This window comes from Pleurodeles waltl, chromosome 3_1 (assembly GCF_031143425.1).
Source record: "Pleurodeles waltl isolate 20211129_DDA chromosome 3_1, aPleWal1.hap1.20221129, whole genome shotgun sequence".
Lineage (NCBI taxonomy): Eukaryota > Metazoa > Chordata > Amphibia > Caudata > Salamandridae > Pleurodeles > Pleurodeles waltl.
Window position 1 is genome coordinate 367,225,495 of NC_090440.1, and position 26,380 is coordinate 367,251,874.

The 26,380-nt window shown below is 46.2% G+C and overlaps 1 protein-coding gene across 2 annotated transcripts in view; it reads left to right on the plus strand.

Moving 5' to 3' along the window:
* Positions 1–26,380, plus strand: part of USP50 (ubiquitin specific peptidase 50) — a 233,775-nt gene that overhangs the window by 163,569 nt on the left and 43,826 nt on the right. For both annotated transcript variants that reach the window (XM_069222542.1, XM_069222543.1), the window contains exon 5: positions 20,979–21,121. In XM_069222542.1, coding sequence (XP_069078643.1) covers positions 20,979–21,121 — 143 coding nt within the window. The remainder of the gene's footprint in view (positions 1–20,978; positions 21,122–26,380) is intronic.

A 26,380-nucleotide genomic window follows, 5' to 3' on the forward strand; every position in this document is an offset into this window, starting at 1 on the left:
TTCGACGCACAGCTTGCTCCACGGCAAGAAAAACGCCGCACACCGACGCTGATCGACGCGACGCCTTCGGGACGACCGAAACTTTGACGCACGGCCTCGTAAGGACAACGCCGCCCGACTTCTAAGGAGAAATCGACGCGACGCCTATCGTGAGCTCGAAACTTTGATGCACGGCCTCGCAAGGACAACGCCGCACGACTTCCAAGGAGAAATCGACGCGACGCCTGCCGTGAGACCAAAACTTAGACGCACGGCCTCGCAAGGACAACGCTGCCCGACTTCCAAGGAGAAATCGACGCGACGCCTGCCGTGAGATCGAAACTTCGACACACAGCCCCGCAGAACGACGCGCAGCTGGAAAGCAAGCAGGAAAATCCACGCACAGACCCGGGCCATCTGGTAATCCCCGCGAGCCACAGAAAGAGACTGTCCGCGCGCCGGAAAACGACACACGACTTTCCCGCGTGAAAAATAACGACGCAAGTCTGTGTGTGCTGGGGAGAAATCGACACACACACCATTTTTCCACGTATCTCTTCTCCTGTGGCCCTCTGAGGAGATTTCCCACCAGAAACCAGGTACTTTGTGCTTGAAAGACACTTTGGCCCTCATTACGACCCTGGCGGTTTGTAACCGCCAGGGCCGCGGCACGCGGGAGCACCGCCGACAGGCCGGCGGTGCCCCGCGGGGCATTCTGACCGCGGCGGCTTAGCCGCGGTCAGAGAAGGGAAACCGGCGGTCTCCCGCCGGTTTCCCGCTACCCCCAAGGAATCCTCCAAGCCGGCGCAGCTTGCTGCGCCGGCTTGGGGATTCCGACTCCCCCTCCCGCCATCCAGTTCCTGGCGGTTCTCCCGCCGGGAACCGGATGGCGGGAGGGGGAGTCGCGGGGCCCCTGGGGGCCCCTGCAGTGCCCATGCCAACGGCATGGGCACTGCAGGGGCCCCCGTAAGAGGGCCCCAAAATGTATTTCACTGTCTGCCTTGCAGACAGTGAAATACGCGACGGGTGCAGTAGCACCCGTCGCACCATCCCACTGAGGGCCTTTATTTGCTTTTTAAAGACTTAAGACACTTTGGCCCTCATTACGACCCTGGCGGGCGGCGGAGGCCGCCCGCCAGGATTCCGCCCTCCATAATACCGCTCCGCGGTCAGAAGACCGCGGAGGGTATTATGAGTTTTTCCCTGGGCTGGCAGGCAGTCTCCAAAAGACCACCCGCCAGCCCAGGGAAAAACTCCCTTCCCACGAGGATGCCGGCTCGTAATCGAGCCGGCGGAGTGGGAAGGTGCGACGGGTGCTACTGCACCCGTCGCGTATTTCACTGTCTGCAAGGCAGACAGTGAAATACATTTTGGGGCCCTCTTACGGGGGCCCCTGCAGTGCCCCGCGACTCCCCCTCCCGCCATCCGGTTCCCGGCGGGAGAACCGCCAGGAACTGGATGGCGGGAGGGGGAGTCGGAATCCCCAAGCCGGCGCAGCAAGCTGCGCCGGCTTGGAGGATTCCTTGGGGGCAGCGGGAAACCGGCGGGAGACCGCCGGTTTCCCTTCTCTGACCGCGGCTAAGCCGCCGCGGTCAGAATGCCCCGCGGGGCACCGCCGGCCTGTCGGCGGTGCTCCCGCGTGCCGCGGCCCTGGCGGTTACAAACCGCCAGGGTCGTAATGAGGGCCTTTATATCACTTTTCAGTGATATCTTTACAAATTCATATTGCAACTTTGATAGTTTTGACCTGCAAATACCCAGATAAATATTATATATTTTTCTAAACACTGTGTGGTGTATTTTTGTGGTGTTATATTATGGTATTGTATGATTTATTGCACAAATGCTTTACACATTGCCTTCTAAGTTAAGCCTGACTGCTCGTGCCAAGCTACCGGAGGGTGAGCACAGGCTGATTTTGGATTGTGTGTGACTTACCCTGACTAGAGTGAGGGTTCTTGCTTGGACAGAGGGCAACCTGACTGCCAACCAAAAACCCCATTTCTAACAAATGTACAATATGTCACAGGCATGAAGCATAATACATCAGTTACATCCCCACAGGTGCCCCAGCCAATGTCAGCAGAGAGGAGGTGCCACGACTATCCAGTCCCCCAACAGAAGATGCCCCAAGTGATGTCAGTAACTCTGGACTTCAAGATCTGGATCAACAACCTGGCCCATCAGGGACCACTGATCAGTCCACTACAGAGCCTCCCCCATAAGTATCCAACAACACAGCACCCACCCAGCATTCCCACACCTCTCCTCCAGGAAACGTCAATCAGCAGTGTGCCCACCTGTACAGGGACCCCAGTCCACACCTCACCCCCAAGACAATCAGGGACCTGGGGTCAGTGGCAGTGGGCACACCGTTCAGGGGACACAAGCACAGGGCAACAAGGACACTGGGAGGACTGCCGTGTGCCAGGGGGAGGACAGGCCCAGGGAACCGACTCTCCATGAGGCACTCACTAATGTCCTGGGGGCCTACCAACAATCAGAGGACAAATCCTGAACAACATGCAGCAGAACAAGCGGCTGCAGGAGGAACACCATCAGGAGATCAGGGAGGACTTGCATGCCCTCAACACCACCATGATCTCCATAGCAGGGGTGCTGGCAGACATGGTCAACATCATGAGGAAATGGACTGCCAGTCTATTGACCAGCCCACCACATCTGCTGCAGCTATTGGACAGGAGGCCATGCCACAGGACTCACAGGCCAACAACACCCTTCCCCCTGCAGAAGGTGACCACCCCACAAACATTCCCTGCGACCCAGACAGAATCCAGAGTCACTTGCGAAGACCAAGACAACAGCGAGGAAATGAGACTCTCCTGATTGTCCCCCTTGTGTCCTATCCTGTCACCTTGTCCACATTGAACTGCTTTTGCTCTCCCCTTCCTATGGCCCCTTTGACACTGGATCTGTGCTATAAACAGGCTGGAACAATACCCTGGACTTCCTCCATCCTCAGCCCATTCTATTGCAATTTTCAGTCACTTATTTGCACTACAATAAACACCCTTGAACACAATTCGAGTGACACTGAAAATGTGCATTTGTGGGAACAGTCACATCTAGTGCAAATGATCTGAACACTGTGATAGCATACAAATAATGACCTGTAACTGTCTGTAGTGATCGCATCAGGACATTGTTGTCATATCACCAACATCTGGAAAATGAGAAGCCATAGGTGACAGTAAGTTGAGATGCAAAGGAAGTGAATGCCATCATGCTACAGCCACACAGAAAACATCAATAGTCAGAATAATGGTCAGTTGCACTGTCTCACCTGTGTGTCATTGGAAGTATTGATGTATAACTGATGTTCTGTTGTCCTCATCCTCTACCTCCTCATCCTCTCTGTCCTCAGGGTCCACTGCTGCCACAGGGTCATCTCCAGTCCCCTCCGGCAGAAAAGACACATGTCGTCCGAGGGCCAGGTTGTCCAACATGCAGCATGCCACTACTATCTGGCAGACCTTTCCGGGTGAGTAGCACAGGGATCCACCTGTCAGATGGAGGCAACTGAACCTGACCTTCAGGAGGCTGAAGGTCCTCTCGATTATTCTTCTGATTCGCCTATGTGCCTCATTATAATGGTCCTTAGCCCCTGTCCTAACAATCCTCACAGGGCCCAGGAGCCACAATAGGTTTGGTTAGTCAGAGTCACCTGCAAGTATAGAGGGACAACATTTAGCCTTACACAATCCTATGGGGATAACACCTGAAGACATACACTGACATACAGAGGGTGGGAACTCTGGCTCACCTATTAGCCACACCCTGTGCCTCTGTAGTTGGGCCATCACATTTTGGATGCTTCTAGTCCTCACAACAAAGGCGTCATGCTCTGACCCACAAGACCTGGCAGTGATGTGGGAGATGTACTGGTCCGCCAGGCACACCATTTGCACATTCAGTGTATGGAAACTCTTACGATTCCTGAACACCTGTTCATACTGGTGAGGGTGGGGACAAATGCTATATGTGTACCACCAATCGCCCCAATAATATTGGGGATATGCCCCATTGCATAGAATCCTACCTTCACAGTGGCCAAATCTTCCACTTGGGGGAAAGCAATGTAGCTGCACATGCGTTTCACCAGGGCAGACAAAACCCTTGCCAGCACGATTGAAAACATTGGCTGTGGCATTCCTGCTGTCAATTCCACTGTCTCTTGGAAAGAACCAGTTGCCAGGGAATGGAGCTCTGATAGCACTTGCACAAGAGGGGGAATCCTGATAGCTGATATCAGGCCAGGCTGCAATTGGGTACACAGCTCTGTGATTGTGGCCCTGTCCAGTCTATAAGTCAGTATAATGTGCCTGTCCTCCAGGGTAGCCAAGTCACAAGGGGTCTGTACTTTGGGGTTCGTCTTCTCCACCCATTCATCCGTAGCGGTAGGTATCTAAGGTACACAAGAGTGAGTAGGCTGTCACAATTTAAACAATGGAACCCCTACCTTAGTGTATATAGTGCATTTATGTGATGGGACAGTGGGAATGGCAAGGTATGTGCAAATCTAGGCAGTGACACAGTTAAGGTTAACCTTATCGTTGTCCACTACAATGAAATGGCGACTGCCTGTCCTGTATGTAGGGACAGTTGGAAGTGAGGTAACTCCGCTGACGTTGGGCGTCATGGCAGAAGGCGGTCTTGCACCGCCATGCAATTCCTCATTGGATAATATGGGGCTCTATGGAGTACAGGGGCCAATGGGGATCAGCGCCGGCAGTGACGGTGTACACCGCAGCGGACGTGACTGCCATTTTCTATCTGATTCCTCACTTGTTTCCTGACGTTCAACAGGAGAACACCTACACTGGAGTGCTGCTGTGACCTGTGTCTGGAACCTACCATGGCCTGTGTGACCGAGTAAAGGGTCTCTGCCCTCACTGCGGAGGAGTTGGAGCGATTGGTGTAAGGGGTCCTACCCCAGTATGGATTGCTGTATGGGCCTCCAGACCAAGGAGATGAAAACACCTTGGGCACAATGCATGTGGGATGGATGCATGGAGATGTGTGTGCAAGCATCATGTCATCAGGGGGGATGCCTTGTGGTGGTGTACATGGTGTGCACCAGGCGATATGTGTGCCGATGATGATGGAAACACAATTGGTGGGCATATGGGTGACAGGGTGGATTGTATGTGTAATGGTGTCCTCCCATCTGTATCGCCTCTGCAGGTCAGCGCCCATCAAAAGAAGGGATTATGGAGTGCCATAGCCAAGGGCGTGCGGACCCTGGGGGTCTTTGGCAGGTGGAGCACCCACTGTTGGAAACTGTGGGAGGACCTGAGACGCTGGGCATGGAAGACTGCAGAGGCCCAGCTGGAGATGGCCTCCCAATGAGGAAGGGGCGCCCGTCGGAACCTGACCCTCTGATGGCCCGCATACTGACGGTGGCCTACCCACAGCTGGATGGGCGCTTGAGGGCATCACATCAGCCACAAGGGTGTGAGTACAGTGGCCGCTACAACAATAATTTGTAGGTGGCATGGGATCCAGGTGGTGGGTGTCGGTGGAAAACAAGGTAACCTAGCTAGGTTGCATTCCATGTCAGACAGGGCTTAGTGAGTCCCAGGAGGGGGTGCAGTTGGCGGTGGTTGGCCAGCATCTCGCTGTGGCATATAGCCAATTGTTTGGCAGTGCAATGCATAGTGCTCAATCCTGATCCCTGTGTGTGACGATACTGTCTAGCCTTCTGTGGTGTTGGTGCAGTAAATGACCTAGTGCTCCCTTTCTCTCTCTCTCCTTTTTTCTTCTGCCATGCTGTCCATGTGTGCATTAGCATCATCTGGCGGAGGAGCAGGGGCACCGGTGACAGAGGGAGCTACATCCCACAGAACCCAGGAGGCAGAGTCCACCGAGGCCGAGGGAACCAGTGGGACGGAGGGCGAGGAGAGCACCACGGCGAAGACAGGAGGTGACAACACTGACTCAGATACCTCGTCCGATAGAAGCTCCCTGGTGGTGGCGGACACCTCTGTGACCACCCCAGCTGCAGGTACAGCCGCCACCGCGTACCAGCACCACCCCACAGTAAGCTGCCTATGCTCACTCACCCAGAAGGGTGGGCATCTCCTTCGCCCCAGGCACCTCAGGCCCTGCCCCAGTGACCCTGCTGCCCTGAGTAAGGAGGCTATTGACCTCCTGAGATCCATCTCTGTAGGGCAGTCAATCATTGTGAATGCCATCCAGGGGCTGGCATCCCAGATGCAGCAATGCAGTGCATTCCTGGAGGGCATCCACGTTGGATTGGCAGACCCAACAGAGATCAATTCAGGCTCTGGCCTCCTCTCTGATGGCAGCCGTTGTCCCTGTACCTTCTGTCCCCCTCCAACTACCACTTCCCAGTCCCAGTCTCCTGAACCCCAACCCATCCCATGCACACATACAGACGAGCATGCACACAAGACATCACACTTCAGCCCACAAGCACTCACCCAAACACCAGACAGTTGCACAAATAACCACATCACTGTCTCCACTGTCTCCCCCACCTCCTCCTCCTCCTCCTTCTCCTCCACCTCCCTTACAGTCATGTCCACACTCACACCTGCATGCACTGCATCAACATCCACCACCAGCATCACCACACCAAGCAGCACACACACCTCACTAGCAGACACCTCCACAACATCCATGCCCGCGTCCCCTGTGTCCTCTCGCACCCTGTCTGTCCCCCCCAAAGGTCACAACCGTAAGCACTCAGACACTCAACAGCCATCCACCTCACACACTGCCCATGCACCTGCACCCAAGTCCAGAAGACATACACCTCCCTCAACCTCCACTCCCATCCCTCCTCCCTCTTCCCGCCCCACCGTCCCAAGAAGCTTTTCCTTGCCGAACTTGACCTCTTACCTCCCCCACACTCACCCCTGTCCTGCCCGTAAGAGCAGGGTCCCAGTGACCCACCCCAGCACCTCAGTCAAACAGACCACTGGCACAAGTGGAGGCACCTCCTAGTCATGGAGGCAAGACAGTGAAGGATCCCACTCCACCAGCCAGGAAGGGTAAGGATCCCATACCCCCTGCCATGAAGGGGAAGAAGCCCTTGACTCCTGCCATGAAGGGAGAGAAGCCCTTGACTCCTGCCATGAAGGGAGAGAAGCCCTTCACTCCTGCCATGAAGGGGAAGAAGCCCACACCTCCTGCCATGAAGGGGAAGAAGCCCTCAACTCCTGCCATGAAGGGGAAGAAGCCCTCGACTCTGCCATGAAGGGGAAGAACCCCTCGACTCCAGCAGAGGCTGGCAGGGTGACACCACCACCACCAGTGGTCACAGAGCCCTCACCTCCAGCAGAGGGCATATAGGCCACCCTCCTGGGATTGCTGTACAAGGAGCCCCCTCCAGAAGCAGTGGGCAAGTCACCCACCTGAGAGACTGTGACCTTGCACTCCCCAGCACAGAGAAATAGGCATGGAGCCCCCTCTAGAACCAGTGGGCAAGTTTCTGACTTCGGCTGAGGTGCCCCCACCCTCATACCCCTGAGGTGCCTACCTACTTGCAAACTGATGCCCCTGCAGAGTTCTGTGCAGACGATGTCAGGAAACAAGTTGGGCCTTGGACTGTGCCCCGTGGCCACGTAGGCCGTTTGTACTTTGGACTGGGCATTGACTCTTTGTGGACATTTGTACATATCTCTTTTTTATCTAATTGGTTAGTTTGGTGGCTCTTCCCATTCAATACATTCTCATTACTGCCTTCTTTTTGTCCTTGCATTATTATGCTGTGTGTCGTGTACCATTGGTTTTCGTCTGCAGCTGTTTGTGTGTCTGGTGTGTGTTGTGCGTGTGTGTCACTCTCCTCTTCCTCCCTCCCTCCCTTGTGTGCTAGGCGGCTGAACTCACCACCGTTGTCGTCTTCGTCCGCGTTGGTGTACAAGGTGGAACATGGCATAGACGAGCATCAGGAAGACTTGCAGTATCGGTTCCTTGGCAGCTTTGTCCTTCTCTGTGTTTCTGATGGTGAGTATTTCATCTTCTGAGCAGTGTTCAGGCCAGGCTTTTGATGGCATTGGTTCCGCCCCGGAAATTGTGGCGGTGTACTTTGTCGTAATATGGTGGGCGGTACTTTGTCTTCCGCCTAGCTGTTGATGGCGACTGCCGGCATGCGTGGTGTTAACGCCCTGGCGGGTGGTGTGGTTCATTGGCTGTCTATGGGAGTTCTTTCCGCCATGGTCATAATTTGGCGGTAATTACCGCCGGCCTGTTGGCGGTATTCCCGCCACTTTATCACTCACTGCCAATGTCATGATGACCACCGTTATGTTCTATTTTCAAACACATATTGTACCTTCATTAGTTATATGTCAACCTTTTAATATGAGTCTTGTTTCATACCACTTCTGCACCTATTTTTCAGTATGTTTGCAATTCCCCATTGAGAGAATACTTACCACGGGTTATAATCACTGGGGAGCAGTTAATTGCCGGAATTACAAGATTTTTGCCATCACCCTTAAATGAATACTCAACGGATTTCAAGCAAAACCATTATCTCACATTGTCTCAGCTTGTTTTGCTGGCATCCCTCTGATATAATTAACATTTATAGCTGTATGTATGATTCTTATATATATATATTTTTTAAATTCATTTGAATTTCAAGAATAAAGATATTGCAGGTGTAGAGTCCGCAGTAAAATGCACTTATTCTTATGTTTCTCTGTAAACACATTTCTTAGGATATCGAATTAAGAGCAGAATGAGGTGTACGGTATCAGTGTTGTTCCTGAACTTAATGTGACAACTAATACAGAGAATTACGAACTGTACAGAACCAAAACTACAACAGTTAGGCCCATATTTATACTTTTTTAGTGCCGCATTTACGTAATTTTTTGACACTAAAGCAGCGCAAACTTACAAAATACAATTATATTTTGTACGTTTGTGCCACTTTTGCATAAAAAAATGACGCAAATGCAGCGCTAAAAAAGTATAAATATGGGCCTTAATGTGGCAAGTAGGGGTAAGAGTGAGACAGCACAACGTGTTGTATAACATAAGCGTGCTAGGACAGGTCCGTGTGCTTATTGTTTAGATAGCATAACTGGGGGCGAGAGTCCAGGTGCTAGAGGAAAGAAGGCAATGTTGGTATCACTCATGGTGCCCTGTCCAGGGGCTTTGTGATCTGTACCATAGAGTGCTACAGTGGACAGTTATCATCCTTAGCTTTTGTCGTCAGGGGAGAGGTAGGCTCTGTGTAAGAAGTTAAACTGAGCGTTGAGTGTGCTGATACCCTTTTCCATTCTTTTTTTTATATCCTCATATCACCTCAGATGAGCACACTCCGAATTTTAGACTGCCCCCCATGCTCTATACTGGGCTCAAATTCAGTCTATTATCTGGGCTATGGCTCCATGTGTTCACCTCACCAGCCATTACTGGCTTGAGAGGTTTACTCATTGGACACGATCTTACTCATCCCTTTTTCAGCAGATTCCAGAACCATTCTTCCTCTACTCCTGTCTTACTCCCCTTATCCAGCTCTTCACTGACATGCACCAGTCGCACCATGTTGGGGCTGAGGACTGACACCACTTTATACAGATCTCCCTTCTTGGCAGAAGAATCAGGTAAAAAAAGCAGCTTAAGCTTTTTTACTGAAAAGGCCACAAATAATTGTAGTGGGTCTTACCTGCATGGTCGTTCCCAGGGCATCAGAGATTGCCTTAACCAGTAATCCTTCAGGTTCAGACAGCTAGTAAACATATGGAAGTCATCTGCATCTTAAGCGCCATAGCTCTGCACATGGGATCCTCGCTCCCTCTTATTGTAGCAAGCTTCAGTAAGCTCTGAGGAGGGTGAAAAAGTAGTTTGCCCTTAGTGCAGCAGATTTAATCACTGAATAAAGCATATTAATTGACACTTGCCATAACACCCTCCAACTCCGTGCTCAACAACTATCCATCCCAGGCTTGATGTGGGGGTTTCATGTTCTTGGCTGCCTTCAGGAGGTGCAGATACCTGAGTGGCACTTCCTTCTTCCTTTGCCTTGAGTTCCTGAAGGTTCTTTTCCATTGAGCTTGTCTCAAGCCCAGTCCACCTCTGAGTTCTGAGCCACCCATTCGCCTGGTAATATTTAAACCTTGAACTTGTTCCTTTTGTCATCCTCTCCCAAGTGTCTCAGGATAAACCCCTGCTTCCTTCCACCAACTGTCCCCATTTGGTTATACCACACTCCCTCAAGGGCTTTGCTAGGTGGTCCAACAAGTACTTTGGAGTCCCCGGTGAGTCCCATACTGGTGACAACCTGCTATCATACAGGATCCCCAAGAGTGACCTAATCCCATAGCACACTTTGGCAGCTGCCTGTGAGCACTTTAACCATATCTTCTTGAAGTATTTGGGCACCCCAAACTCCTAGGAGAAGCCTTCCTCAGATAAGCCAGCTAACATAACGTTATACATGACACCCAACAGAGAGTCATCAAGGCGAAGAAGAAGCATCCTGCTATTCTTCATCTGGAAGGCCCAGCAGTACAATTTATTATTGGAAAGCCCTAAAGCCCCTTTCTCCACCTTCCTCCACAGCTTCTTCCAAGACAATGGTATGCCCTTAAGCGTCAGAAGGATGTGATTTTCCCCTGTATTTTCATGAGGGCTTTCTCTTTAAAATTTTGCGGAATATCCAACAGATAGGTAAGTCTGGGTAGGATAGACATCTTGACTAAGTTTATCCGGTTGTGTATAGTGAGGGACAGTTTCTGCCATCTCTTCATTGTTCTGTCCACTTCATTGCTGACCCTCTCTAAATTTACTGTTGGGATTTTCTCTGGATTTTGCATTATTTTTAATCCAGGTATTTTATCTCCCCTGTTTTGTATACCCTTGCAGCTTTGATTCCATGTCATAATCGTTGTTTTTGTCTCATTAACCTCGTAGCCTGATAGGCCACTGAAGCCCCTCACTTCTGACATTAATTGCAGCATAGTGTTCACAGCATCATAAGTGTAGACCATTCAATCGTCAGCATAAACACCATTTTCCTAAAGAATGTACCTACCATGTAAGGTTTTATTTCCCTGTTCAATCTCATGCTTTAGGCCAGGAAATCAACATACAATGGGTGAGAGAGAGCAACCCTGCCTGGTTCCTCTTCCTATTTTCACTCGTGTGGTGAGGTTAACATTAACCAGAACCTGAGCGCCTGGCATGCTGTAGATTAGTGGTTCCCAACCTGTGGTCCGTGGACCCCCAGGGGTCCATGAAGCCTCCTCAGGGGGTCCGTGACTGCTTAGAAAACTTTATAATATTTACAGATTAGGTCCCCAGCTTTCAGTAATGACTTACCTAATGGGGGGTGGGGATGGGGTCGCCTGATTCCAATAATGATTCAGTGGGGGTCCCCGAGATCCAGTACTGATAAAGTGGGGGTCCACAGAAGTCAAAAGGTTGGAAGCCACTGCTGTAGATGTTACCCAATATGCATCCCCTATCCCAAAATGCTTTAACACAGTCATTAGATACTTCCAGTTAACATTGTCAAATGACTTGGCCCTATCCAGCGTTACAGTTGTCAGTCGGACCTCTATAGTTGTTGCTAGATTGATTGAATCTATCACTGCATGTGTCAGCACCTGCAAATGTCTTCCAGTTAAGAAGCCCTTCATTTATCAGGCTACCCACCACTCTACTTAAACAAGTGGCTAGAATGCTTGAAGAAATCTTATAGTCACAGTTCAGCAATGATAGCGGGTGGTACGACTGACAATGTATAGGATTCTTGCCAGGTTTCAGAATCACAGCCTCATTCCAAGCTTTCCAGTAATATGGAATTAAACAGCTTAATCCAAACAGGAATCACCCTCTCTAACATTAAAATGTAAAACGTGTTTGTGATCCCATCGGACCTGTAGCTTTCCCTCTGTTAAATTTTCTAACTTCTCTCAGGATTTACTACCTGTTATTTCATGACTCCTGTATTGTTGCTGAACTTGAGTTAGCCTAGGAAGGCATTTATCCATCAGCCATCTATCTAGATCTTCCCCATCTATGAATTAGTCTTCTGAATAAAGATCCTGAAAAAACATATAGAATGCTGATTCTATATCATTGTTCTCCTCAACTCTCAGATTTGTCTCCTCGTTTAGGGCCTCATTGATGTAGTTCATATTTCTACCCAGTCTTGCTTTCCAGGCTAACAACCTTCCACAGCTCTCACCATACACATATTCCCTGACCTTACTGGCTTCCCATAGCTGCATCACTTTCTCTTCCATTTTTAATTTGAACTTCAGTTGCAGGGCCTCCAATGTTTCCTCTATTCCCTTCCTAGTATTCCTTTTACAGAGGTTGTTTTCGATGCCACATCTAGACCGGGAATTTCCTCCTCCTTCAGCTTTGATAGCTGCATCTTTTCCTTCCTATTCCATACAACCAAAAGGTTATTTAGAGTGCCTCCTAATGAGGCTTTGCACGCATCCCATACCATGTGAATAGGGTCCGATGTCCTATTCCAGCTGCAAAACCCTCCTGTTTACTTCCCTGCCTCCTGAATAATCCCTGACTGAGGAAATAACCTCTTATGAATTGTCCACCTTCTACTCTGCTTACAAATTGAGAATTCAATCTTGAAAAATAAGGCTGCATGGTCCAATAGGTGCATTGGGACATGTTTCATCTTTAAAATTCTCTCTGCCCCTCTAATGTCCATACAAAAGAGTTATCTAACCTTGAATGGTGACCATTGTTTTTTGCTGTGAAAGATGTAATCCCTGCTCATTGTTGGTGAGCTAATTTGGATGCATGTTGAAGATATATCTAGGTGATTATCCAGAAGAAGATTAAAATCTCCACCTAAAATGATAGTAGCCTTAAATTCCACCAAGGTGGAGAACAGCGGAGTTCTGGGGGCATCATCCATGTTTGAGCCTTAGTGACTAATATAAAAGGATTTTGTCGCACATTAATTTAGGCAATTATCCAATGTTCACCTTCATCTGGCTTGTACCTCACTATTTACACACCTAAGTTTGACTTCACTAAAATGGCTATACCTTTAGTACAGTGTTGTTAATCAGTGTCCACCATGTTCTCTACCCTTCTTTCCATTCTCTGTAATGGAGTGATCTCCCTATCTCCAACTCCTACTCCTCATGCAGCCCCAATGCGCTGCCAAATCCTTGAAGACTATGTTCTGTGCTGCCATGTTGTGCCATGTTGCATCTCTACTTCCCTGAGGTATAGAAGCATGACATCCACGTAAAGCGAAAGTGCGAGAAAGTCTTTCATCTAGAGCTATATTCCAGTGGACCCCATCTTGGTTCAGCTTAATGACCAAGGGGTCCATGATAAAAGCAAAAAGTAAGGGTGATAATGGTGTGTCCCTCTATAGTGGTCCCCCTATGGTGGTGTGTCTCTCTATGGATTTCAAAGGGGGCAGAGACAAGGCTGCCGAACCGGACCTGGCTTGTAGAGTCAAAGGGAGCATTTTATTTAGTTTCAGTATTCACCTACCAAGCCGAACTTAACTAAACCCTTAAACAGATAATTCCAACCCCAGTGTATCAAACGCTTTCTCTAAATTGAGCACCAGGCAGGCTGAGCGAGCACTAGTCGCAGGTGTCCTTTCTGTGAGTCTATAACCTGCAAATATTGTAAGGAGTATTCCAACTTCTCCCTACCAGGAACAAACCCGTTTGGGTCAGGTTGTATTAAGTCGGGGATTCCCAAAGGAGGCAATAAGAACCACAATCACTTTTTTCCAACATAAATATAATCTAAACATATGTATTGTAACTTCAGAAGGGCATCAACACTAACTTTAAGAATCTTAACTTGGTGCTTTTCCCCAAAGTCTTGTTAAAGCTGCGAGTGGAAGTAAAACAGGAGTTGTCACTGAGAAAAAAACAGACATACGGTACACAAAAAAATAACAAGGAATTAATAATTCCAAAATAATATCGACATTATGGATTTGTGATTTTTCAATAAGAATACATGTTCAACAGCTGTGAGTGAAACAATATAAAAAAAAACAGAATTTGATAATAATCAGCTGACTGTGAAAGCAAAGCAATGGTAAAATCTTGAATTGTTATATAACTGTGAAAACCACAGTAAATGATTAGTGAAACATATAAATAAAGAAAACATATTACGGGTACTGGAAAAATATTTTGGCTCGGTATATGTTCTTGTGAACAAGAGAACACCAAGTGAAGTTTTTACGCTTTAACAAAAAGTGATGGAAGTCTAATCCATTAAGTCCCTACCCTGCAAAGAAGCATAAAAGTTTGTTTTATTACTACATACAATAAACGTCTCATTCTGGGATTCTAATCATGGTATATGTAAATATTGTATGGCCCAAATGTAGGTGCATTGGAAGATATATGTAAGGGTCTATATAGAAAACTCAGTGACCCAGGTTCAAGCTGAAGTTCCTAGGTAGAGCAATGTGTGGTTTCAAATGTGATAGAGAAGGGGATGTTACAATCCAGTCGGGACTGCAGGTTTGCAGTAAGGGACTGAGATGCACTTGCTGGACTATGTGCTGCTATGGTTCGAAATGAAGGTGTGTAGCATGTAAAATGTGAAGTTCTATAGCAGATCGTTGTGTGGGTGTCAAGACTGGATGAAAGGAGATGCTTTAAGTCAGTAATGAGGTGTAATGGAATAGCTGTCTGTGACTTTCCAGTTATGAAACATTAGTGGGTGATACAGGTCAGTATAGAAGTGCAATGGCATGGTAGCGCTTGGATCCCAGTATTCGGAGTCGGGCTGTTGGGAAACACATGCACAGGATTTAGTATAATTAAATAGATATGTGCAGTTCCCAGTACTAGCAGAGGAGGACAGATGTCTAGGTCAGATTTTAGTTGTGTTCCCAGTGCTGACATAACAAGTTTGCCTCTGATACAGGAGTGAGATGAATTGATAGATTTGTGTGTAGCCAGTGTAGTAATACCAGTGATGCTGTAACCAGGTGAAGACTGGTTTGCTTTGGATCAAGTGTATGCTTATACATGGATAGTGATGGAAGGTCATGGATTTCGATTGACCAAAATGCCAGGGATATTGGAAGTGACATCATACACCTTTTGAGCTTAATGACATCACAGAAAGTTACAACACATGACCTCAAATCATCTCCGGAAGCAGTCATACGACCTTAACTCCGATGACATCACAATAATGTATATTTTTAAAGTTCCATAATAACTGCATGATTAAGATAACAGCATAATAGAGCAAATGTCTATTATAGATACTACCTATATTGCGGTGCTGACGTGATCTTTAACTGTGATATTGGGTAATACTAACCCTGAATCATAGCAAATGAGTGAAGTGAATGAGACAGCTCTCTTGGAGGGGCTGTTTGGGTGGGGTGAGGAGGTTACCCCCAAAAATATTTTGAAAAGAAATTAGGTCAAATAGTGCACTCTAAATCACGATTTGCACATGTTTCTTAAAACGCCATAGCCTTGGAAACATCACGCATTAAATATCCATGTCCTTTTATAATGTGGCAAGTGTTATCTGAGGTTCTCCAAACGTGAATCCCTTTTTTCACAAATATGCTGTGTGTCCCCCCATATTTCAAAGACTACCTCTACTCTGTCAGCATTCTGTCATGGGGGTCACTTATAGACCAAGGGTGGCCCTTAAGCCTAAGTTTACACTCATCATGTCCTTGCCAAAATTGTGCCATTAATGTGATTTATACCATGAGTCACCCTTATGTCAGCAATTATCTCTAGTATGTTAGGCCCAGGATTTTGCCATGGTTGCCCCACTTCCATATGCCACGGTTGTTGTCCCTTATGACAAGAATAATCTATAGCGTGCTACCAACATTTTTGCCAAGGGTGCCCATGCCAAGAATTTCCTTAAGTTTGCCAGCATCAGCATTTTTCCAGAACTGACCCATGTGCCAAGAATTACCTCCAGTATGGCAGTGCCAGTATTTTACTATGGGTGCCACTTACGATACAAAATGCCTTTTTTGCATGTGTCAGTAATTTGTCATAGGTGCTTCTGTAAGCAAAGAATTCCCTTCGTTATAACAGGACCAATGGCAGATTTGCAAGCATTACAATACATTCCTTCTCACACTCACTTACATTCACTCACTCACAGTGATTATCACTCATATTCACTCTTATTCATTCACATTCACTCGCACTGATGCATTCACTCTCTTAAACTCACTTCCTATTCCCGCTTGTTTCTACTCACTCTCACTCACTCCTACTCATACACTCATTCTTATTCTTACTGACTCTTTCTCACTCGCAATTACACTCACTGTCACTTACCCTCACTCACTCATTTTTGCTCACACTCATTAACACTCATACTCATTCTTATTAATTCTCACTCAAAGTCACTCTTACTCTGACTTACCCATTCGCACTCACTCCGACTTCTGACTCACTTACTGACACCCAACCTTTCTCATTCTCACAAAACTTCCTGTCATTTACTCTCACTCACAAATGCCCACACATACAAACACACACGCTCACATATATGCACACACCTGCAAGGACGCACATCAGAACATACATTTTAAGCCATTTTTTTTTACTTATCTCGGCTGTCACGAACAGGATCATTACATCTCTTGGTCCATTTTTATACCACTAATAGTGAATAATAGACTACTATTTCACTGTTAATGTGATAACAGTTAGTGTAACTGTATTTTGTCACTGTTACCGTAGTAAATAACAGACTTTTATTTCACTGTTAATGGAATAACAGTTAGTGTAATGACAAAAATGAGCATAAAAGTGAGCAGCGCCCATGTCTTTGGCACTGATTTTGCCTCTTCTGAGGTCAGGGGTCCCAAAGGCAGTGCCAGGTTTCGCAAGGGCAAGCCTGGGGTCCCAGTGGCAGATGTGCTGAGGTGTGGGGTTGAGGTGCATAGGCATAGCTGATTTGCCTGAGTCTCAGTGCTGAAAAGGTTACAATGTTGCTGGTTAGATTAGAGGATCTTTGAAAGAGTTACATGTGGGTCCCTCTGATGGAATTCCAGGAGTGTTGAAGGGGAGTCTTGTGGTTCATTGAAAAAGCACCAATAGCATTGAAAGGGCAGTGGTGGGATAGATGTACCCCTGCATGGTACATAAGCATATACGCCTACCGAGTGCCTGGCTACTTTTGTATCTGGTATCCTGACTTTTGTTTTGGCCCTGGCATCATGATCCTTTCATTGACTATGCAAAGTCCAGGGAGTGTCCTATCAGCTGGAGGGATGCACCAAGTGTGCCCTGAGGAGGACAGAGGACTACTGTCCCTGTATTGAGCTTAGCACATAAAGAGGAAGGGTGGCAGCATGCTATGCTTTGTGATATCGTTTAGTGAACTTGGCCTTTTCAATCTGGTTAGTGAGAGTGTGGCTTACTGACCCCTTTCATGTAAAATTCCCCTCTTGTATGGAACACAGAACCTTGTATTGGCGTCCTGTGTGTATGATGCATTGTATAGTATGTGTGTAATACATGTATGGTAGTAGGATTCTGTGTGCATATTAGTCTGTGTACTGAAGCCTGTGGGATCCATTTTGATGCCTGTGTTTAGCACAGTACAAGATGAAGTACAAGGACAGCGTCCCCAAACACAGGAAGATTATTCCCTACGTTCCTTTGGCTGGAGTTGCAGATACCAAAGTGGGGAAGAAGAAGAGAGGGCTACCTTTAAAATTTTCATGAAAACCTTGTTAACAAGGAGCTGCTAACTAGTTCTTCTTGAGCACTGCCATTTTCTGGAGGAAAATTGACAGAGTATTTTTGGGCATGGGATAATAAACGGCAATTATTCTGAGCTCCTACTTAGAATGACTAACATAAATAAAAGCAATTTTTCTTCCGTGCTTCATATTACTTAGTGATTACCTCAAATATATGGGGTGAATAGTAAGAGCGCAGTGTCTGTTGTGTAAACTTAGGTGATGAAGTTTCTAGGTAAGGCCTGCCCTTTTGTCTGTCCCTGATTCCTGCTTCAGAGAAGCTGATGACAGCCAGGTGCAGAAACTTCACATTTCATGGTGCCCAGGTTGTGGGTGCTCCAGTTTGGAGACAGCCCCAGTGTTACTTCTGTGAGCAGCATCAGTTTACACAAAGACTGTGCCTGTAGAGCAGCCTAAAAAGGAGACTTTAAAGAAAACCATCCTAAATCGGTTCTGAAGTTAAAACAGTGGATCCGTAGCCCATGTCTAGCAAACAACTCCACTTTGTTCCATATCCAAACTCTTCATGACCAAGTAAAAGAATGTTCCAAAGAGTACCTACAGGACTAGGAGCCAGATGTACGACCACTAGAGACTGCGACTCGCAATTTATGAATTTTAGCGATTCGCAATTTGTGAGTTGCAATTCCTAATGTACAACAGTGGGTTTAACACTGTTTACGATTCGCAAATAAGTTGCAAGAGACCTGCCACATCATTATTCATGAGGTCGTAATTTGCGACCCATTATGAATGGCTAGAATCACAGGGAGGGTGGCCTGCTGGGGTCAGCAGACCAGCATGTCTGTGATTTTTTTTTTCAAAAAAGACTTTTTATTTTTGAAATGCAGCCCGTTTTTTTTTTCATTTTTTAAGAGCAGGCAGTGGTCAGTGGGACTATTGCCTGCTCCTAAAAAATTTTGGCACCCCCATGTGCAAAGGGGAGGGGGTCCCACCCCTTCCCCTTTGCGAATGGGTGACCACCAATTTGAAGTTGGTGGTAACTGCAAGTGTTTTGTGACCGCAATCCCGGTCGCAAAACATTCCTACATACCAATGTGACTCGCATGCCCTTTCCTAATAGCGAAACGCAAACCTTATTATGCGAGTTGGTAATAGGTTACCAACTTGCAAAATAGGGTTGGTACATGGAACAAGGCCATCTAGCGGTCGCAAATGGCAAAATTCGCCATCTGCGACCGCTAAATTGTTTTGTACATCTGGCCGTTGGTGACCAAGGTGGGTGTCAGCCTGACATCTAGTCTCCCAGAGATGAGGGGTAATTATCTGGGCATTACTTGAAGTCTGAACTTTCTACTGTGGGCCTACCTAGTGCCTGAAAGTCTGCGTGCTTGGTGAGAGAAAGCAGGAGTCTGCTTATCCCTGAAAAGGGGGGGGGGGACTGTCCAAAAGAAGAAGCCCAGTGTGTTCTTGGTCTGAGGAACACCCAGAGAAACTAGACTGCTTGATAGAGCAAAGCCAGTAGTGATACGTGCTGCAGAGGGTCTCCCAGGCTCTCTCTGTGGTTTCTGGTGAGGACCAATAACACTATGTACATTTGGCCCAATGTGGGGTGCATCTACTTTGCCATGGGTACTAGGCAGAGTAGGGGTAGCAAGTACCTGCCGTCTACATCTTTCTTTTCATGTGTACCTGCCTGGGTCGGGGCGTCAATTGCATACACTGTGCATCTACAACTACCTGCCCTGTGCGTTTGCCCAGGTCAGGGCTATAACTGCTGTGTTTGGCCTATCGGACCAGTCAGGCCAAAGCTATACTGGCCTAGGTGGACTGTAAATGCCTTCTGTATCAGTCCAGGTTGGGCTGCACCTGCCCAGCCATGTTGCCTCATAGGCCCAGAGGAGGGCTACAATTGCAGAGAAGCCCGCAGAGCAGCAACAGGGCCTGCAAAGCAGCATCTGACAATCAAGCATGGGCCATGTTCAGTGAAGACACAAGCTACGCCCGACCTCCCCAGCGGCTACTACTGAGGCTGTAGGTAATCGCATTGGGCCCCTGCCTACAGTCTGATTGAATGGCTGCAAATAAGTTGAGGTGAGCGCAAGGACTGAAGACTGTTTTTCAGCCTACTATGACAACAAAGGTAATAACAAGAGTATACAGTGAACTGATTGCACATTTGACTTTGGAGAAATGTTATCTGCACCCGAGTCTCATTCAAACTTGCTGGAACGCAATCCCAAATAAGGTCACCCAGGTGGGAGAAAGCACACAGAGGAGGAACAGGATGATTGGTAAAACAATAAGTAATGGGGCCAAAAGTTTTCTCCAGAAGCCAGCGGCCAACCCTACTAAATGTCAGTGAACTGAATACCAAGGCTGCTTAGTCTTGATTTTTGATTTCACCTCATGCCCCTTTAATCCTGCACCAGACACTGTATCTCACTCTTGTAGGTTCCTGCTTTCTAAATTTGTCCGTTTTTCAATCTTTCTCTTCCTTCTTCTTTCTTCTGTGTGTGTTTTTCTTTCTCTTGCTCTGGGTCAAAGTCTGAGGAGGACAAATAAGTGGCAGTCTCCACAAATGAGTGCTTGTGGACCCCACTTGCAACCCCAGCTCAAATTAAGCATTGACCAAAAGGGAGTCATGATCAGGGGCATCACCTGTAGTCACAGTTGAATTGTGCAGCATTGAGTACTGCTGTGTAAAGTACTTTCTTAAAAAAAAGACAGGCGGTAGGCTGGAAATTAAAGTTGATATGTCTGTTGATTCTTGAGTTTTGAACTCATGCCCCACCCTACCTCTCTGAGTAGCCTGTGCCTGCTCGCCCTTGCTACGCTTAGAGCAGAGAGAAAGAGTTGTACATGCCACAGTTTGCAGAGCCATAGTAGAAAGGACCATAGGACACCAGTGGCAAGTAACCTCCACAACCACGTTCGGGGTTCAGTAGCCCTGGTCTTCCCTGTGGTCCTAGGAACAGGATCTGGGAGCCAGTGTGCCGTTCTCAACACCAGAAAATTGGGGATCCTACTTTTCAGGCAGAGACAACATGTAGCCATCAAGTTCAGTGAAAGGAGCTCTTTCTCCTTTTGACAGAAGGTGTGAGCTATAGGTGGAGGGAGATTTGCACGCTACAATAAAACTGCTACCCACCCACTGTCTCATTGCACCACTCCTACATGAGTGACTCCTTTCTTTATAGTTCATTGGTTACATATAGCTGAAATGTTTTCAGAAAATGATTTAGTTGCTAATCGTTGAATTTTTTCTTTTACTGCGTGGTTTAGTGTTTCATAAAGATGTGTAATTTTATGCACTTTTACTTAATAGGACTGTCTAAATCACTTCTTTGGGCAAGACATTTTATCGTGGAACAACACAGTTCATTGTTCATATTGTGACAGCTGCCAGGATGCCCAAGTTAAGACCACTCTACTGAAAGCACCAAGGATTCTAATATTTCATTTAAAAAGGTATCTCTTCAAGCTTTAAGTCGTTTGTATTGGATTGAATCTCCAAATGTGTGTGCTACTAGGTAGTTTTAATTAAGAACTTCACCTGTCTCTGGAATAGGAGAAATTGTGTCTAAATATGTTATGCCACTATAGAATGTAGGTGGCATTTTGTTAGATCTTCAAACTAATAGCATGGCTGATGTTATGTCACGGCGGTGTCATCAGCTTAGAACGGTGAAAGACTAAATGAATATACTCACCCTATGACTTACATTTTTAGGCTTAAGCTAAGTGAACACCCAAAATCCAAAATACAGACTGCGTTAATACATGTCAAGGCCTATGACCTAGATTGGCATCGTCATAGCACGTACAGGAGTTTGCTGCTCATAAGAATAACTCAGTGTTTCAGTGTCCAGTATACTGGGGAGGACATCTTAAGGAGATGGCAAACCACAAAAGGAATGTCAATCTGTTGCTAGGAATTCAACTGCTTTCTGTGAAGGATACTGTAGAAGCCTTTGCTTTGGGATCAAATCTACGTTTCCTAGCCTGAAACTAGTTTTGGTAACAGAACTTTGAACGCAACAAGCATGGTTAAATATGATTCTTCCTTTCATCTTGAAAGATGTCCTACTGTCCTAATTGCGGCCCATCTCCCGCAAGAAACACATTAACATTGAAAAGAAAAGAAACTGCAGAGATTAAATTACCATCTCACCCTTATAAATAATAACTTTCAATTTCATGTAATGTCACGTAAAACCTGAAAACCTGGAGCACACTACTATCAACCATAGACCACTTTAGAGAACTTGATGAAGCCTTTGTAGACCGCTAAGAGGATGGATGTGCCTAGGAGTTTAACCCATAAAAAGGCTGCCTAAATAAGTGGTCCTGCTGCATGTGGAATATGATTTGTATATCCATAGCTAAAGAGTATCATGACAGGTTGGGCCACAGAGCAGTGCTCGCAGCAGAAAAACGATGTTTCCTCAATGCATCTTTTTCATAATCTTAGTGTAAACACAAAGTTGCCTGACATGGTGCTGGGAGTTCCTGTGGGTCAATATTTATTCATATTATTTTCAAGATACATAAGACTCTTAAACATCAAATCAAATAATGTTGAACTCAATTGGCTACCTTACTTGAAACCTGTATGTATATATTTCCATCACCACCAAACTCTAAATCAGACTTTTTATTTGTAGATAAATCGGAAATCCTTGCTTTAGCTTCCAGTTAATAAATTGATTCTAGTCAAAGCACCATGTATCATGTACAAATCCCAGACTGGCAAGGTAACTAAGTTTCTGTTTCACAAATTTACCAAACATCAGCCCTTACAAACTCTCCACTCAAGCTCCCATCACCTGTTTGTAGTTCCCACCTCTAAACTAGCCTATTGAGGCGGCCCCCCACTTAGCATGCTCAGCCCCAAACTCTTGAATTACTTTCCCTGGAACATTTGATCCATTCCTTATCATCTCCATTTCATAAAATCTCACAGAACCTACTTATTTTCATTACTTGTCCTCTAGTCCCCCAGGCGACACAGGTGCGGAGAGACTCCACCTGGAGTGACCATGCACTTTATAAATTCCAATAAATAAACTAAGTCACCTAGGAATAGGAAATCAAAGAATACTTGGTATGATTGCAGAACAAGCAGCACCACACTGTGAAAGATATCTAATCAAAATATAGAGAACTAAGCAACCAGACCTTACATACTAAATAACTGCTTGCCATAAAATTAATGTAGAGAAAGAAGAAGAATTACTAGTAAGTAAGGCTATTCTATGAAACTAGAGACATCTTCCCATCAAACTCTTTCTTGCGCTGGAAAAAAGGTAGAAAAGAGTTAGTGCCACCAATACGATACTGTGTCACACATCTCAGACCTCTACAAACTGCAGGAAATGCAGCACCTAACACCGGGGCAAACAAACCATAGTGAACAGGCTATTCAAAATAGAAATTGAAGTCAAAGAGTACTAGACACCTCATATGACCAGGGATGTGCAGAAATAACAGAAAATCACAATGCGCATTAACCCCCAGAAACAATACAACAATAATATAAAATGCTCAAATTTAGCCCCTCCTGACTAAAGTTGGCACTGATAAAAGTCTTCAACGTGATATGCAGCTCAATATAATTGACAAAATGAGGTCGGCTAGGCTTATCACAATAACACCAATAAATACAGACTGACAGAAATTAAAGAGATCGTACACAAAAATCAATTTTGTCTCCTCAACAATCATAGGCCAACCTACCACATACAAACCTTTTAAGCTCTGAGAAACCGATATATCCAATCCTGTAAATAAGCAGAGGAGACATATGTTCCTGCTTTTCGCATTTTTAAATGACGTTTGACTGAATCTGTCAAGCAGGGGCAATTCCCAAAACTGCTTGAAAGTAGTGTAGAAGGTAATGGCGTATTTACAAGAAACAAAAGACAATGTAACTGCACAACACAAAACCAGCCAGCTCTGAACAAGAACAGGCACCGAGACTAGCATGCTGCCTTAGTCCTAATCCATTCAGTACGTACAAAAACAACCTAGCACCCTCCTAGAAAGAATGGTGAGCCCCTTGATTGCTATTACAAAATACAATGTTTATTTCCATGCTGTTGGAGAGCTATCTGTTCAACAGGACAGGGCTTGCCATAGAGGCTTAACACATTATAACACTACGTGACCTGTGTGGCCTGAAAATAAGTGACACAGAAACCAAAGGCATGCTCTTCCAGAAGAAATGAATTGTAATAGCCAAGCAATAAATGTTTCCTTTAAATGAAGGGGCTATCAAACACATAACCATATGCAGCCACATGGGAATAAAATTCAGCAGTTCTGAGAACTTCACTTAAACTATGAATTGCCTCCACGTGGGGACTAAGCGAGCCTCTAACAATATGAAGCCCAAACTCCAAGGTATGAATTTCCCAGGGACATTCTGAATTAAAAATGTTGATGAAGTAATCAACCCAACCCTACAGTGAAGTGTGGGATCCGCATCTCTACAGGGGATTCAAGACCAACAATAAATACGCCCCTGTTGTTCTGTAAACAAGTACTTAAGGTCTACAGATGTGCTCCCAACAATGCCTGTCCAGCAGAACCAGGGTGGCATCAAATACCTGACCTACTATAGCAAGAAAGCAAACAAAAGCATTAACCCCACAGGAAACCCCAATAAATCATCAGCAAAGACAACTATTGACCATCTATAGAATCACAGTCACATGCTGGTAAATTAAAAAGGGTGACACATACATGCTGGGTAACATAATAAGACCGCTTCTGTCAACAATTAAACCTAGTCCTCAAAACAAAATGAGAAATACTCTGTAAGAAGTTGGTTTACTGGTTGAGGGGAGTAAAACCCTTCTCAGGCAGCAACTACAATTCTCAGTTAGGGTGAAGTCACTTAGAGGTAATGTGTAAAGTATTTATGCAGCACTTCAAACAGTAATAACGCAAAACATAACACAACAAAAAAACTCCACACCAATTTACAAAACTAAAGTAAAATGTAATATTTAAGGCCAAAAGGACAAAAATCCAATCAGTGGAACTGGAGATTTGCAATTATAAAGATTTAGGTGAATATAGCACCAAAAAGCACAAAGCGCCATCTGTGGATATCTGGTTGCACCAGACCAGGACAAAGTTACAAGATCAGGCAGACTGTGATGGAGCACTGGCCAGCTACAGGGATGCAGTTAGGTCCACTGAACAAGAGTACCTTAAATCCTGGTTGTGGAGTGTTGCAGAGTCCAGCGTCAAGAATGCATTAAGCAGCAAAAACTGCAATGCAAGATCCTGCGTCGTGGATGCCGTTGACAAGGTGCGTGTGATGTGAAGTCCTGCACCAAGGTGTGTTGCACTGGCTAAGTTGCGGGGCATGCAATGCAGAGGATACTGTCAACAAGGGGCTTGCAATGCAAAGGCATGCATTGAGGATGGGTCACGCACTGGCGGTTTCCGGAAGTCTGTGGGTGGCAATGCAAAGTTCTGCGCTGAAGATGAAGCAATCAGAGTCTAGAGAAGTGATTTGTCACACAGTGCCTCTGATGCATAGTTTCTGGTTGGCGATACATCACACTGCACCTCCGGTGCATCGGTTCTGCTGAGACTACAGGGTCCAGGGCTGGGGTGGCGCCACTTGGGAGGATAGGACTCACAACAGGCAGAGTCCAGGTTCTGGGTTCAAGGTGGCTGGAGCCTTATGTCTCTGAGGCTCTGGTCAGGAGGCCAGCCAGTTAGCCCTTGGAATCACTCTAGTGGTCCTTGGTTCAAGAAGCTGATCCATTCCTTTACTCAGGCAGCAAGGCATAAGAGTGGCGGTCCCTTCAGAGCAGAGCAGCATTTCTTCTTCCGAGTTTCCCCAGAGGTCCATAGATGTACTTAGGAGTTGAGTCTAAGGGTCCAGTATTTATACTTTTTGACAACTTTAAAGTGGAGAAAGTTCCAGAGGTTTCCACCCTCCTAATGTGTCAGGCATCCCCTTCTTCCTTGCCCCAGCTCAAGCTTATCTGAAGTCACAAGAGACCTATGTCAAACTTTTTGTGAGAGTGATCAGGCAAAGCCTTTGGGATGTGCAAGTGTGGTAGGAGACATCTCCTATCCCTCATCAACTCGCAATGGCCTTTCCTGCCAACAAATATTTTTCCCCTTGTCTGACTGTCTTGGAGCAATTAACAAAGACCAAGTGCCAGCTACTCCTAGTCATGTGACAAGAACAGGTTAAGGCACCAGATGGTTAGGGCAAGAAAATTCCAACGTTCTACTAGTGGCATTTTCAGAATAGTAATTAAAAATTCAACTTCACTCTTAAAGAGGGCTTTCAATTACAATTCTTTAAACACCAAACTCAACCTCTCTACCTGCTCCCAATTTAAAGTTATCACTTACTAAACATAATAAGGTAACCCAGTGTTATCCTACGGGAGGGGTAGGCCTTACACTAATGAAAAACAAATGTAGGAGTTTTTCACTACCAGGACATGTAAAATGTAAAAGTACATGTCCTACTTTTTAAATACACTACACCCTGCCCCCTGGGCTGTTCAGGCCATACCCTAGGGGTGACTTATATAAGGATAGTTTGAGCCTGGCAAAATGTTTATTTTGTCGGGTCAAAATGGCAGTTTACAAAACTGCGCACACAGACTGAAATGTCAGGCTGACACTTGGTTATAGAGAAACTTAAATGGGTGGCAAAGTAAGTGCTGCAGGCCCACTGGTAGCATTTAC